The 14,245-nt window shown below is 60.3% G+C and overlaps 1 protein-coding gene across 1 annotated transcript; it reads left to right on the top strand.

Annotated features, from left to right (window-relative positions):
• Positions 1–74: 74 nt before the first annotated feature.
• On the top strand, positions 75–14,164 carry SDF4 (stromal cell derived factor 4). Its single transcript, XM_040645591.1, has 7 exons — positions 75–227; positions 3,154–3,506; positions 7,921–8,057; positions 8,312–8,425; positions 11,665–11,823; positions 12,183–12,358; positions 13,442–14,164. Exons 2-7 carry the CDS (start codon positions 3,202–3,204, stop codon positions 13,616–13,618), a joined length of 1,068 nt encoding a protein of 355 aa, XP_040501525.1. The 5' UTR covers positions 75–227; positions 3,154–3,201; the 3' UTR covers positions 13,619–14,164.
• Positions 14,165–14,245: the final 81 nt, after the last annotated feature.

Raw genomic sequence — 14,245 nt, 5'->3', positions numbered from 1 at the left:
CGTGGGCGCGCGTGCCCTGCTCATTGGTTGTCCGGGAGGGGCCGCGCGGCCACTTCCGCCCAGAGGAAAGATGGCGGCGCCAGCGTCGTCGCGGTGAGGTCGCGCCCGCCGTTCCTGGTCCGCCTCTTCCCGGAAGAAAGATGGCCGCGGCCTAGGCGAGTCCGGTCGGAGGCGTCACGGGCGCTCGGGCCCCGCTCGGCGGATCCTGGGCGAGGGGAGGGAGACTGGTGAGTGAGGGCCCGGAGGCAGGGGGCGTCGGGAGGCCTGCAGACGCTCCCTCGGGCCACTGGACCCTGGGCTCATGTCCTCTGCCCTCACCGACGGCTGCCGCCGGGAAACTGAGGCTGAGGGGGACCGGTGGGCAGGGGAGTCGGCTGGACCCCGGTGTTTGCCAGCGAGGTGACCTCCCCCGTCCGTAAAAGGTGCCCTAGTTGGTGGGACTTGGTGAAGTTTTGAAATCGTGTGTGTAAAGCCCCTGGTTTCCGGCTCAGTCGGTGGCAGTTGTTACCAACGCCCTGAGCGCGACTCCTAAGAGCGGTGACAGAGCTTTTAGATGAAGCGTTCGCCTCTTCAACGGCCAGAGATCTAGGCTCGCCAGACCGGACGCCCCGGGATGGCCAAGACATGTCACCTGCACTTGAGCTGGGCCCCCGGGGTGGTGTTGCCGCCCTCCTTTGGCGTCGCTTCTGGAGGATGGGGATTCCCTGGTCAGCCAGCCAAGCCCCTGCCTGTGAGATCGCGGTGGGGGGAGGGGTGCGGGCCGGCCGAGGGTGACGAACCGCGCCGCTGAGATAAATAACTGTTGAAAAGGGAGAGGAGGAAGTCTCACTTGACCTCCTGATGGCTGTGTGGTTTATTTGGGGTTACTTTTGTGCAGAACCCAGCGTCCTACCCGTGAAGATAAGTAAGGAATTGCCTTTGTTTTTTCAGGGAGCAAAGTACAGTGTGTTTGGACATGGGATGTGTTTTTATGGCCACAGTCACTGAGGGCGATACTAATGTCAGGGGAGGTCATCTTGGTTTGCACAACACTTTCCTAGGCCGGAGAGCTGGGGCGCAGGAGTGGAATTCCACTCTGGCAGGAAAGGAACCCTTGGTGACCGCAGGCTTGTGCAAGTCCTGGCTTACGGCAGGTGCCTTTCCCCCTGGGCCCACCTTAGGGACAGCCCCATGGCATCTCCACTCAGTTTAATACCCCCAAGCTGCTTGCTGGGGCTGCGGGTGCCTGACCAGACCCCACTTACTGGTTTCCTCCTGGTCTGTTTACATCGAGTTGTGTTGGTCTTGAGACGCGTGCCCTGTGTTGTTCCCACGGGCCCTGTACTTTTCACTGTGCGCTTGTGCAGAGCACTGACGTTTTCAGGAACACGCATGTTGCGGTGTGGCAGAAACCCCTGTACGTGTTCACTCACTTGTGTGGACAGTGTGACAGCTGCTGGGACAGTGCAGGGGGGAGGGTGTGGCGTCCCAGTAGATGTGATTCAGCGCAGTGCCAGCACAGAACGCCGTGGGGCAGCTGGCAGGCTCGAGCGCCTGTGGGGATATCGCAGGCTCCACAGACCTGGAAAGAGGGATGTACGCTGCCCTGTGAGGGTTACTCCCTCAAAGGAACGAGACAGGAGAGTTCAGAGAGCAGTCTTGTCGAAGGGTCCAGGTAGTGCATAGGTTCAGAAGACTAATGCATAAAGGTGTCACCTGGCAGGTGAATAATGCCCTTCCAGAGCAGGTAGGTTCAAAAGGAAGCATCAAATAAGCAAGGGGTGGCATCTGCTAGTGCCACCAGACCAGCCAGCCGGAGCCCCTTGGCCGGCGCTGTGTGCCCTCGGGCTGTGGTGCGGTGGCTGTGCTGCTGGCCGGCATAGACGTCTGCTGTGCCTCATGGAAGGCCCTGTGCTTCCTGCCATGCCCCAGCTTGGCTGAAGATGGCACCCTGGCCTGCGGCGAGTGCGTCCAGGGCCACCACCCCTGGACCCTGGGTACCAGTGGGCTTCCCTCTGCTGCTCCTCCCTGTATAGACTGCCAGAGGAGGGCCTCCGCTGCACCTGAAAGGACCACCAGGTGTTTGCCAGGTGGACAGACTATGAGAGGAACAGGTTAAGGTCAAGAAGGAGCTGGAGTTCTTTTTGGGGAGTGTGGAGCGTGAAGGCCCATGAGAAGCTGAGCAGGGAACTGGGCGGGCAACTGGGCCCTGTTCTGGCGCCAGCCAGAAGGGAATTCCAGGCCATTCCAGAAGGGAATCTGGAGGAACCTGGAAGGCGTGAGGGAAAGCAGGTTAGGCCTGGGTGGCAGGAGCCGGATGCGGGAGAAGGCGGGGATGGCCGAGTGCTTGTGGCCCTGGGATCCTTACTGTGGCGGAGTGGACAGAAGGGTGGCGTTGTTTCCTCATTGCCGGGCCCAGGCATACCAAGGATGACAGACTTCCTGTTGCTCCTGGGTGAAGACAAGCAAGGGTGTGTGTGTGTGCACACCTGTATATATGTGGGTATACACGTGTAGGTGTGTGCGTGTGCACGCTTTTGTGTGCATGTGTGTACCTGTCGAGTGTGTGTGTGTGCGCGCATCTGCAGAGGTCATTGAGATGGGAAGGTCGAAGGTGCTGGTGCCCTGCTGGGCGGGTTTGGGATTTGCTGGCACCAGGCCCAGTCCTCACAAAGCCTTGGGGTGGGGGAGGGGGCTTCCTGTTTCAGGGTGGAAACTGAGGCTGGGGAGGCCAGGTGACTTAGCCAAGGTCACAGAGGTCCCAAATGCTGAGTTGGGATTTGGAGAATGAGTTACCATGACTCTGGGGTCCTTCTTGATGCCAGGAGGGATGGAGAGAGAGTGTTCTGGGAATGCCAGCTGTGGGCATTGAAAAGGGGTAGGTTTAGTGGTGCTAGGCAGCCCTTGAGGTGGGCGTCCTTGGAAAAGGAGAAAGTGGTATGTCCAGTATGTATCATGTAGACCAAGCACTTCCATTTCATGTCAAGTAAATGCCTCTTTAGTGGAGTCTTTGCTGATGCTCCAGTGAACGATGGCTGTGTCCTCTTTATAGACCTTTAATTGCATGCTGGGGTCTGGCAGCCATGGGCTTTGACCTTCTGCAGTGTTTGGGGTGGTGGGAAGGCTGTGACCCCAGGCCTCACTTCCTCACCTGCCCTGTCCCTCTCTTCCCAGCTTCTGGCCACACTTGCGGACCATCCCGCAGTCCGGACCCAGGTGGCCATGGCGTCCAGGCAGGCTCCCCTCTGTGGCCTGGCTCCTCACTGCCTCTGGCTCTTGGGGGTCATCCTTCTGATGGACGTGTCTGCCCGGCCTGCCAACCACTCATCTGCTCGGGAGAGAGCCGGCAACAAGGAGGAGCCTGAGATCCTGCCCCCGGACCACCTGAATGGGGTGAAGCTGGAGATGGATGGGCACCTCAACAAAGACTTCCACCAGGAGGTCTTCCTGGGGAAGGACATGGACGGCTTTGAGGAGGACGCGGAGCCACGGAGGAGCAGGAGGAAGCTAATGGTCATCTTCTCCAAGTAGGTGCCCAGGTCTGGGGGGCTGCTAGAATCTAACTAGTTCGCTCACCTGTGGCCGAAGCTCATGCAGGCCATGTGCTGGGGCTGGGCAGGGTCCACAGGTCTCAGGGGGCCCATGCCTTAGGAGGCTCTCTGCCCAGCACGGGCCTGGTGGAGTCAGGCTCCCAGGGTACTGGTGACATGGCGGCCCAGTCATGTGTCAGGACCCGGGATTCATGGCTCTCAGTTCCAGGAAGGAGACTGAGAGGAGCTCGTTCGTGGGGCTGACTTTCCTGTGGGAGCCACTCTGAGTGCACACAGGTGTCACATAGGCTTGGACACACGCACAGGTCATGTGTGCTGGCTGGGAGCACACACAGAGGTCACATGGCCTGGTGGCTTTGGAGCCTCCGAGGGAGGTGAGGGGCTTCGTGGCCAGGACATGGGTTCAGGAGAAGGCCCTTGGCAGTTGGATCTGGCCTCTGTTCCCTGAGCCCGCCAGCCTCCTCCTCATCTGTGAAAGTGGGTATTGAGAGCCCTGCTTCTTGGGCGTGGTAAGAACGAAGTGAGCTGCGTGCTGTCCACCCATAGGACCAGGGTGGGATGAGGATGGAGAACAGACTAAGGGCAGCGGGGCTGAGGGGGCCGTGCAGTAATGTGGGAGAGGGTGGGGTGTGCTGAAGGGCATGGCAGGTTTTGCCAGTGGGTGGGTGGGAGGAGACCAAGCATCCGCAGGTGGAGGTGAGGGAGGGTGGGGTAGGCGTGAGGCTCCCGCGAGCAGAGCGGAGACATTGGGTAGCCCAGTTACTGAGTGGAGTTGAGGGGAGCATCTGGCAGGTGTGCACACGTCCTAGGGATGGAAGGCCAAGTCTGGGCACGGGATGAGAGGTCTGGAGAGAGGACCATGGGCCTGTGGGGTTCCGAGGTCAGGAGAAAGGAGGAGCCACCAGGAGGCTGTGGCAGGAGAGGGAGTGCTTCCCCGGACAGCTCATTCTGAGGCCGCGTTGGAGAAACTGGTGACTGTGGTCTGATGAAGTGCACTAAAGCCTTGCCCAGCATCCAGGTGTCACTGTCATTTGGAGGGAAGCTTGCTGTTTCTGGTGAGCGGAGGAAAACTGGGGACCACGGTGGCTCCTTCTCGGTGGTCGGATGAAGGCAGACCCACAAAAAGCATGAACTTGGGATACCTGTTCTTTCATCTCCACGATGCCCTAATGGGGTTTCCCTGGATCGGTGTTGGTGAGACAGGGGGATCCCAGGGGCCTGCCTGATGGAGGTGCTGTGTGCACTGGGTGCTGGGGGGCAGGGTGGGGTAGCAGATGGGCTACCAGCTGGAGGCAGGAGGGTCTGCAGATGGTGGGCTGAATGAGACCGAGTGAGGAGACAGGTGGCGCTAGCAGAAGGCTGTCCGCGCCGACACCGGACTGGGTAATCTGCTCATGATTGGGCCGGCTAACCTAGAGGGCACCGGGCTCTCCCCGGGGCTGTTGGGAGCAGCCATCCCCACACCGAGAGCCACCTTCCCGGCAGCCCGCAGAGGGTGGTCTGCACCACTCACTGGGCCAGGGGCGAGGTGTGTGCCCACGGGCAGCCTTTGGGTAAATCCAGGCAAGAGGATCTACCCAGGCCTGCCCTGGGCACCCTTGGGAGAGAGAGTGGCTTCACCCTGGGCCCCAAGGTACCTGTGGAACTTTGAACCTGGGAATATCTTACCTGTTAGAAGATCTTCCCATCAAACAGATTGAAACGACTGTTGAGCCAACAGCGGGGTCTTCCTGGAGTTAGTCTGTGCCTTAGAGCCCTTGGCACTTCGGTGTGTTGCAGAGTCTGGAGGGTCCAGCGGACGAGCCCAGGGCTCTAGGAGGAAGGGGTCACCAGAGGGGCCGGCACTGTGGAAGGGAAGGGACCAGGCAGGGACCCTTGGACCCCTTGGATGGGAATGGGGCAGAATCCAGAGAGGGTGGGACGTGGCCTAGAGACTCAGGGCCGGGAGCAGGTGCATGCCGCTGGAGCAAGGGGGGTGGTGGGGAGGCGCGATGCCTTCCTGCTGTGCTTTCATCTTCACTGTCGAAGGTCAGCTCTGTACCCGGTTAGAACACAGCTGGGTGTCATGACAGAGCATGGAGCCAGAAATTCAGCAGCGAGACTGGGACCTTGGGGGCTGGGGGTGTGGCTCAGAGACCCTTCTAGGTCGAGCCCCACCTGAATCTCCCACCTGGCGGGGCTCTGAGGGCTGGATGTGCAGATGTCTGTGCGTGGGCAGGGAGGAGGGTTGAATTCCGGACTGCACCCGGGCCTCCTCTTCCTGGGCACCTGTCAGCCTACGTGCAGTGCGGAGAGGGGGGCGCTTGCTCAGAGGGGCTGTGATGCGAAGAGCGCGTCAGCTGGAGTGCAGAAGATGGGGCCCGGGGGCGTGTGGCCGGCGGGAGGACGGGGGCTGGCTTGTAGGCTGCTTGCTCTTCGGTCTCTCGGGTGTGGCCGTGTCTGTCCACGGGAGGTGCTGTTGTTACGCATCTCCCATCTTGCGTGGTCACAGGTGGGGGCACCGAAACCCCGCGCGGTGCCCCTTGCCGCACTGGTTGCCACGCCGGTCTCTGCCTACAGCCGCGCCTCCTTCAAGACGCCGCAGCACGACTGCCGCCTCACCGGCCCTGCCCCAGTCACAGGTGGTCTCAGGACCTGGTTTTGATTAAAGTAATGCTGTCACGACATTTCTTTCTTTTTAAAAAAATCATTCATTTTTTAGAAAAAGAGAAAGAGCACGCGTGTACGTGCCTGTGCCTATTGGGGGAGAGGGAGACGGAGAGGGTGAGGGAGACGGAGAGGGAGAGGGAGAATCTCCCTGCTGAGTGCAGAGCCCGACGTGGGACTCGATCCCACGACCCTGAAATCATGACCTGAGCTGAAATGGAGTTGGGTGCTTAACTGACTGAGCCACCCAGGTGCCCCCCCCCCGGACATTTGTTAAATAAACTTTTCGTTTTGGAGTGGTTTTAGATTTACAGGAAAATGTTCAAGATAGCCAGTTTTCCCTCGTATCGACATTAGGTAACCACGGTGCATTTGTGGAAACTGAGAAACAGGAGTGCTATGTTCCTGTTGTCTACACCGCAGACTTGAGATTTCACTCGGTTCCCCAACATCCCCGTCCAGGTCCCACACTGAACTGAGTGTCACAGCTCCTTTGTCCCCTCTGGGCTGGGCTGGTGTCTCAGACTCTCTTACTTTTTCAGGACCGTGGCCGTTTTGAGGAGGACTGCACAGGCGTTGTGTCGAATGTCCCTCATTTTGGGTTTGTCTGCTGCGTTTTCTGGTGGTTAGAGTGGGGTTGTGGGTTTGGGGGAGAACACCGCAGCGGTGAGGCGGCCCTCTCGTCACATGCTTTCAGGGGGTCGCTGGCGTCCGTAGGGCAGCATGGGGCACGTTGGCCTGGTCACCCGGTCCAGGCGGTGCCTGCCAGGTGTCTCCTCTCCCCCTCCTGTCTTCTCTGGCGGCCACTCAGTGAGGCAGTCGCCCTCCAGGGGGTGGGAATGAGCCAGGCCCCCTGCGGTGTGGGGGTGGCAGGGGAGATCCACGGAGGAGGCCTCCTGCCGTGGGAGGCTTTCCTGTGCCCCACATGTGGAATTCGCCATCATTTCCCTGCGTCGGCTGGGGCTCCGGGAAGTCTGTCGGGCGCTCTGGGCACGAGCCAGCACTGCGGGGCTTTGCTGCCCACAGTGTTGCAGCCGTGGCCGTTGGGAGCAAGCGCTTTCATCGTTCGTGTTGGCGGCACTCTCTCACTTGCTGGTGCTCCCAGATGCTCCTCGTGTGCCTGCCTCAGCCCTAGAATCAGCCATTTCTCCGGGGAGCCCTGGTTTCTTTTGTGGAGGGGGTGTCGAGAAGCCCCTGCCTGAGGGCCTCCCGGTGGGCGGGGCTCGATGCCGTGTGGGTGCGCACAAACGGTGTGTACGTAGGTGTGTTAACTCATGCACACACGTAGTAGTCCGCACACGTGTGCGTGTGAGCCGTTGCATCCACAGAGCACTGCTAGCTCAGGTGTGCACACGCGTGTGCACACTTGCATCTGCACTTGCTTCTCCGTCTAGCCGTCTGTGCCCACGTATGAAACGTGACTCTGCTCTGGCTTCGCAGCTCTGGTCCTGTCCCAGGTGTCGGGGTGTGTGGGTTTGGGTTGACGAGGCTGAGTGTCACGAGCAAGGGCCGAGTCCGTCCCCCGTCGGCGGCCCCCAGACGGCTGGGGGAGTGGCACTAAGCTGCCGCCGCAGAGCAAACCGCCAGCCTTCCCCGCCACCCCGACGTCCCCTGCCACCTCCAGCCTCACTGTTGGGTAGAGTGTCCCTGTCCGTGGTGGTGGAGCCCTGCCGGCTACCCTTTGGTCTGTCAGTCCTGTCCCGGGTTCTAAAGGCCTCGTCTGATGTCACTCACCTGCCCGCAGGGTGGACGTGAACACCGACCGGAGGATCAGTGCTAAGGAGATGCAGCGATGGATCATGGAGAAGACGGCGGAGCACTTCCAGGAGGCCATCGCGGAGAGCAAGGTGCACTTCCACGCTGTGGACCCCGATGGCGACGGTATGGCCTGCCTCACCCTCACCTGGTGGGCCCGGGGCTGCCAGGAGGAGGGCGGTGTGTGCAGAGGGCAAAGGACGTGCGGGGCCGGGGGGCGGGCTGGGCTGCGGGGCTGGGCTGAGGCCACTACTCCAGTGCTTGTTGCTTCTGCACTGGCCCGTAGTGCAGCATTATGACAGATGTCTGAAAACAACGACATCTCTCTTCCTAAAACCATCCGTTGTGAAACAGCCTAGCAGGTCCGTCTTCTCTTCCAGGTCGTGTGTCGTGGGACGAGTATAAGGTGAAGTTTTTGGTGAGCAAAGGCCACAACGAGCAAGAAGTTGTGGAGAAGATCAGGAACGGCGAGGAGCTGAAAGTCGACGAGGAGAGTGAGCGCCTGGGCCTCGCCGCGAGGGGCCCGTAGCCCGGGTGGGCCGTGGGGGCAACAGGTGGCCTCCTGTGGGCTCGAGCTGGGGGGGTAGGCTGGTCTGTGGGCTGGGACAGGGTCCTGGGGGCGATGCGGTGAGGCAGGTGGGGCATCTGGAGAGAGGGGCGTGGAGGTGGGGCGGGGCCGGCCAGCGAGCGGGCAGAGCTCCTCTCTCCCCTTAGCCTGTAAAGCCTCGCGGGTGCAGGTGTGCTGGGGTGTTGCTAGCTTCTAGAGGGTACTCACACCCTTCACTGGATCCCGCCTGGGTGTCCCTGCCAAGCCGGGCGTCAGGTTTGGTGTGCCACCTGTCGTGTCCTGTCCTTCCTCCACACGGTGGGTCACCATCCCCACGCTTGTCCCGTCGTGTCTTCTCCTGGTGGTCGTGGGTGTGTGGGAGCTTCTCTGCGGCATCTTTGCATCGGGACATGTCCCTGTTTGTCATGTGTCTGCGTGGTGGGTGTGCTGGCACCCTCTCCTTCTCTGCGTCGTGGCCCCGGGCCGCAGGTGCTTCCTGCTGCTGGGCCTTCAGGTGGGCTCTGGGCACTCTTGTCTGTGCCAGCGCGTGTGTTTCAGGTCCCAGACCCTCTGTCCTCTGTCAGTTGCAGTCATTCCTTCTTTCTGTTTGTATTTTCCTGCTTGTCCTTAATCCTGATTCCCCACCTTCCTTGCTGGCATGCAGGGAAGTGATTGGCCTTTCTGTGCTAACCTTCTGGCCTGCGGTCTTGGTATGATTCAGATTTCCTACGCAGGCGATCATGACATCTGTGAACACGGACAGTTTCTCCTTCCCAGTCTGTGTGTCTCTGATTTTCTTATCTTACTGCATTGGCTGGGACTCCAGTACGGTGTCGGGGCGGGGGGTGCTTTTTCTTGTTCTGATCTTGGAGAAAGAGAGTGTCAGGTTTCTCACTATTAAGCTGATATAAGCTGTAGGTTTTTTTGTAGATGTTCTTTGTCCAGTGGTGGAAATTCTCCTCTGTTCCTAGTTTGTTCGGAGTTTGGATCACAAATGGCTGTTGGCTTTTATGTCATGCTGTTTCTGTGTCTGTTGATACAATCATGTGATTTTTCTTCGGCCTGATGTAATGCTCATGTGAAGTGATTTTCAGATGTTGAACCAGCCTGTGCACCTGGGGTGAGTCCCACTTGGTCGTGGTCTGGGATTCTTCTTACATGTTTTTGGATCTAATTGCTGATCTTTTGTGGGGCACGTTTGCAGGAGACACACTGGTCTGTAGTTCCCTTTTCTTGCAGCGTCCTGTAGTCTGAGTCCCCAGCCTTCCAGCGGTCCCCGTGGGGGCCGCCTATCACGGGCCCCTCGTCCATGCCTACACCTTTGTTTCTCCTGCTCAGTTTGTCTGTGGTGCATGTGTGACTTCGCAGCGCCGGACCCCTTTCCTGGGCAGCACGGGGGCTCGGATGCCCTCGGCCTTCCCCGGTTCCTGGGGTGCCATCCGGTCTTTCACTTCTGTCCTTTTTAAAGCCTGTGCCTTGGATGTGATTTTTTTTTTTTTTTCTGAAATGGTTGTTTGCCTTTTTCATATTTGTTTCTGTTTTGCGTTTCCATGGTTTGTCCTGTGGTTCTGACCGTCCCCTGAAGGTGGTATTTAGAGGCATCTGGGGGTCCTGGGGGGCCTCTGTCCTCCTGCCAACGTTGGCGATACGTCACCAGCATCTGAGGTGGCCGCTAGGGCGCGGGCTGCCGGCCCCCGTCCCTGCCTGCTCTCGGGAGCTGGTCAGTCTTCAGCACCTTTCCTTCGAGTGTGCCTGGGGTCAGGACCCGTCCTTTGGGAGTGTGAACTCTGTCGCCTCAGCCTGCCTGTCGACTCCTTCATCTCGGCATGTGTTCAAGGCCCCTCCTTCCCTTCTTTAGTTTGGGTGGGTGAGCAGGTCTGGGGCATTGGAAGTGAAGAGCAGTGTTCAGGGTCTGGGAAGCCAGGGGAGCGCAGGCGGGGGCTGAGAGGTGGGCCCGGGAGTCCCCACGTGGCAGTCTGCCTCCTCGGGGCTTGTGGGGCTGCCATCCCCAGGCAGCACAGATGGGGGCTTGCAGGGGTTGGTGGCAGGCCTCCCTCCAGCTTCTGGTGCCGCTGGCGTCCCTGCTTGTGTCTGTCTCTGTGTGCGGACATCCTGCTGTTGGCTTCAGTGCCACCTTAAATCTCCAGTGACTGCACGCTGAAGTCCTTGAGTAGTTTTTTTCCGTCAGGCGCTGTTCACAGGCTGGGTGGACGTAGCGAGTCTGCGCCTGTGCCCGTGCGTGGCGGGGGTGCGGCCACCCACTCCCACCTTCCTCTAAGCGGATTTGCCATTAGAAGTAGGTCAGCACTGCATCTTTTGTTCATCAGAAGGCACTGAGACTTGAGGTGGCGGGTACTGTGTGGGATGCGGCTGTGTCCCTGTCGCGATGTGCCGAGGCCTGGGCGTCCCTGTTCCAGTGACTGCAGTGAGGGTGTGGACGGATCTCCGTGCCTCAGCTCTTCCTGCTCGCCCGGCCTCGGCCGTTCTGCTGAAGACCCGGACGGTCTCTGAGCCTGCGAGGCTGTGGGGGCTAGCTCCGGGCCCTGCTCCCCATGCCGGGCCTTCCCACGGAGGGAGAGTGGGGGCTGCGGCGACAGTCTGTGGGGTGCTTGAGTCATATCTGGAAGCTGGGTTTTCCTCCAGAGCCCTGCCCTCCGCGTACGGTGCACGTGAAAGAGATGGAAAGGAGCAGGGTCGCGCCTTGTTCCCGTAGGTGCACGGTGAGGGTAGGTCCGCCTACACCGTGCTTTCCGTTTCTCCCGAGGAGCAAACAGCAGCAGTGAGCTGAGGGTGGGGGCTGCATGGGGGCGGGTGTCTGAGCCTGTGTGTGTGTGGGGGCTGTGTCCAAGGGGGGGAAAGCTGGGTCTCGGGGGGTCTGGGTTTGTATCTGAAGGGGGGTTGGCACCTGAATTTTGGGGGGGGGGTCTGTGTCCATAGGTGTCTGCGTCTTGTGGGATCTGTCTGCGTCCGAGGACAGTCTGTGCCTGTGTCTTGGGAAGGTCTGTGTCTGTCTGGGGGTCTCTGTACCATCTGCCTCCCTGAGGGCTGAGCTCTCCTTTGAGCGGCAGGGTCCTCGGCCTTACTCACCACAGTGTCCTGAGCCAGCCTTCCCATCCAGGTAGCACATTTCAGAACTTTTCCAGTGCATGCAGGTGCCCTGGGTCCTCATGGGTATGCCTCTCTCAGCACAGGAAGTCTTGGAGAACCTCAAGGACCGCTGGTATCAGGCGGACAACCCCCCCTCAGACCTTCTTCTGACTGAGGACGAGTTCCTGTCGTTCCTGCACCCCGAGCACAGCCGTGGCATGCTCAAGTTCATGGTCAAGGAGATTGTCCGGGACCTGGGTGAGGCCTGGCCTGTGACCCAGCCTCTGGGGGGCGGTGCCTCCCTGCTGGCAGCTGGGCTGGAGGGCAGGGCCCACTGTGCACCTGCAGCAGTCCTCCTGGCAGGGGTTGGCCTGGGGGTCTTGGAGGCTGTGCAGCCGCATAGTGGTGTGGTAAGGGAGGGTCAGACCGTGTCCTGGGCCATCTGGCCTCCACCGGGCTCTCGAGCAGGTCAGGTGAGATGCACCTGTTTTGCTTTAGGCAAAAATTTAACACAGCGAAAATTTGGCAGCAAACCTGTTTGGTTAACTTTCTTCTGGGTGAGCTTGGTTGGTCCCGCGTCTGCTTGAGGTCTGAGTGTCCACTCCCCTGTCCTGCAGACCAGGACGGTGACAAGCAGCTCTCGCTGCCCGAGTTCATCTCTCTGCCCGTGGGCACTGTGGAGAACCAGCAGGGCCAGGACATCGATGACAGTTGGGTCAGAGACCGAAAAAAAGAGTTTGAGGAACTGATTGATGCCAACCATGATGGGATCGTGACCATGGCGGAGCTGGAGGTGAGCGCAGGTGCCTGGGGGGCGTCCCCCCCACCCCCACCCCCGACCTGAGGTCAGGCCCAGGTCCCAGGCTTCCAGGTGCGCCTGAGGCAAGGGGCTGCGGTGGAAAGGAGGCTGTGGCTGGTCGCCGTGTCACTTCGTGGCACCTGGAGGTGGGCTCCCTGTGTGCAGGGGAGGGGGATTCACCTGACAGCGTGGTCACCTGTGGCACTCAGCCAAGATGAGCGGAAAAGTGGGCAGCCCAGTGAGGCGCCTGCCCCCTGGTCAGGGTGCCTAGGATGTCTCAGCCTCTCCTGGCTCCAAGCGGCCGCTCCCCAGTGGGCAGCTGTCTGGATGCTGGGCGCCGGGGGCTGCGGGCTGTGTTGGAATCCACCATCTTCCCCTGAGGTGTTTTTGCTGGTGCTGCGTGGGTGCTGTGTGGGCTTGTTTTTCCCCGTTGCTGGATGACTCATGCTCTTTACACCAGAATTCTCTGATCCCTGTTGATAGCTGGCAGACACATCTGGTTCAAGGATCGAAGGGCTGCTCGTTGAGTCCACGTCCGTGCCTGTGTCCAGTTGTCATGTGACAGGCAGGCAGGCCCCCAGCGGCCCCTCAAGGCTGTTTGCCCTCCGGCTGGCCCTTCCCTTCCATGAGGGGTGCCCCGAGGAGGATGGAAGGCAGCGAGTCTCAGGCGCCCACACAGGCGAAGGCTGTCTGGCCCTGAGCCACGTCCAGCCTGGTGTCTGCCTTCCAGAACATTCCAGAACGTGCCCATATCCCCTTCTTGCTGCTTCTGGATTGTCAGCCCATGGGGTATTTTAGATAATGTGTTGCCGTCTGTAGCTGGTGACAGGGTCAGAGCTGTGCAGCTGCTTCCCTGAGGCAGGAGGTGCTGACCTTGCTGACAGGGCATCCACGGGGGGCGGGTGCGTCTGCCCCGGGCTGGGGGTCTCATGGCCGTGTCACCAATGTGGACTTTTGGCGCTGTAGTGGAGACGGCACCCGAGGTCAGCGGGCCCCGGTGCTGCCGGGGAGCAGGCGCTCTGGGGAGGGCCGTGGTGGCCAGGGTCCATGCTGATGCAGTGCCTGGCACCGTTGTAGGACTACATGGACCCCATGAACGAATACAATGCTCTTAACGAGGCCAAGCAGATGATCGCCATTGCCGACGAGAACCAGAACCACCACCTGGAGCCCGAGGAGGTCCTCAAGTACAGTGAGTTCTTCACGGGCAGCAAACTGATGGACTATGCCCGCAACGTGCACGAGGAGTTCTGAGCCTGCGCCTCCTGCCGCCCGCCCCACGCGCCTCGGCCAGCCGGCCCCTCCAGGACGCCTCCCTCCCTCCCCCCCTCCCTCCCGTGGCCCCGACAGCCGTGGTCCAGGCTTATACATGGATGTGCTTGAGCGGGCCCGAGTCCCGGGGTGCAGTTGCGGGCTGGCTGCCCTCCGTGCGTGGGGGTCCCACGTGACTGCTGCGTCTCATTTCTGAGAACCGGGTACTGTTCCGTGAAGGCACTGACCGCATCAGGGCCCTGTGGGCTCACCACACCTGTGGGAAGTAACGCAGCTCCTGCCGTTTCCTTGAAAACCGAGATGTGAACGTAGGGTTAGAATGTGCTCTGCTGGGAGCCCGTCGCCGGCCGCTGGGGGGTGCCTGCCCCTTCCCGAGGCGCTGCGGAGGAGCTCCCGCAGCGTTCCGGTCTCCAAAACACAAACACTTGTGACGAGAATCTCCTTCATGTACTTTAAAATAGAGTTGCCTTTTCCTCCTAGCTTCATTTCTTTGTTGAAAAAACGCCCATAAAATGATTTTGGAACGTCTGTGGCTAGGTGGCTTCTGCGTAGTGCTTTTGAGGTGGGTGATTCGGTGAGAACAGAGGGTTTGGTCAGGCTCCTGCCGGG

Source organism: Ursus maritimus, unplaced genomic scaffold (assembly GCF_017311325.1).
Source record: "Ursus maritimus isolate PB19 unplaced genomic scaffold, ASM1731132v1 scaffold_32, whole genome shotgun sequence".
NCBI lineage: Eukaryota > Metazoa > Chordata > Mammalia > Carnivora > Ursidae > Ursus > Ursus maritimus.
The sequence above is the reverse complement of the archived record's forward strand: the minus strand, read 5'-3'. Positions and strand labels throughout refer to the sequence as shown.

Bases quoted from the DNA above. Each gene is read 5' to 3' on its own strand.
- SDF4 (XM_040645591.1), top strand. From the start codon at position 3,202: ATGGCGTCCAGGCAGGCTCCCCTCTGTGGCCTGGCTCCTCACTGCCTC. The intron at 11,824-12,182 runs GTGAGGCCTGGC...CCTGTCCTGCAG, and splicing joins GGAGATTGTCCGGGACCTGG to ACCAGGACGGTGACAAGCAG. The intron at 12,359-13,441 runs GTGAGCGCAGGT...GCACCGTTGTAG, and splicing joins TGACCATGGCGGAGCTGGAG to GACTACATGGACCCCATGAA.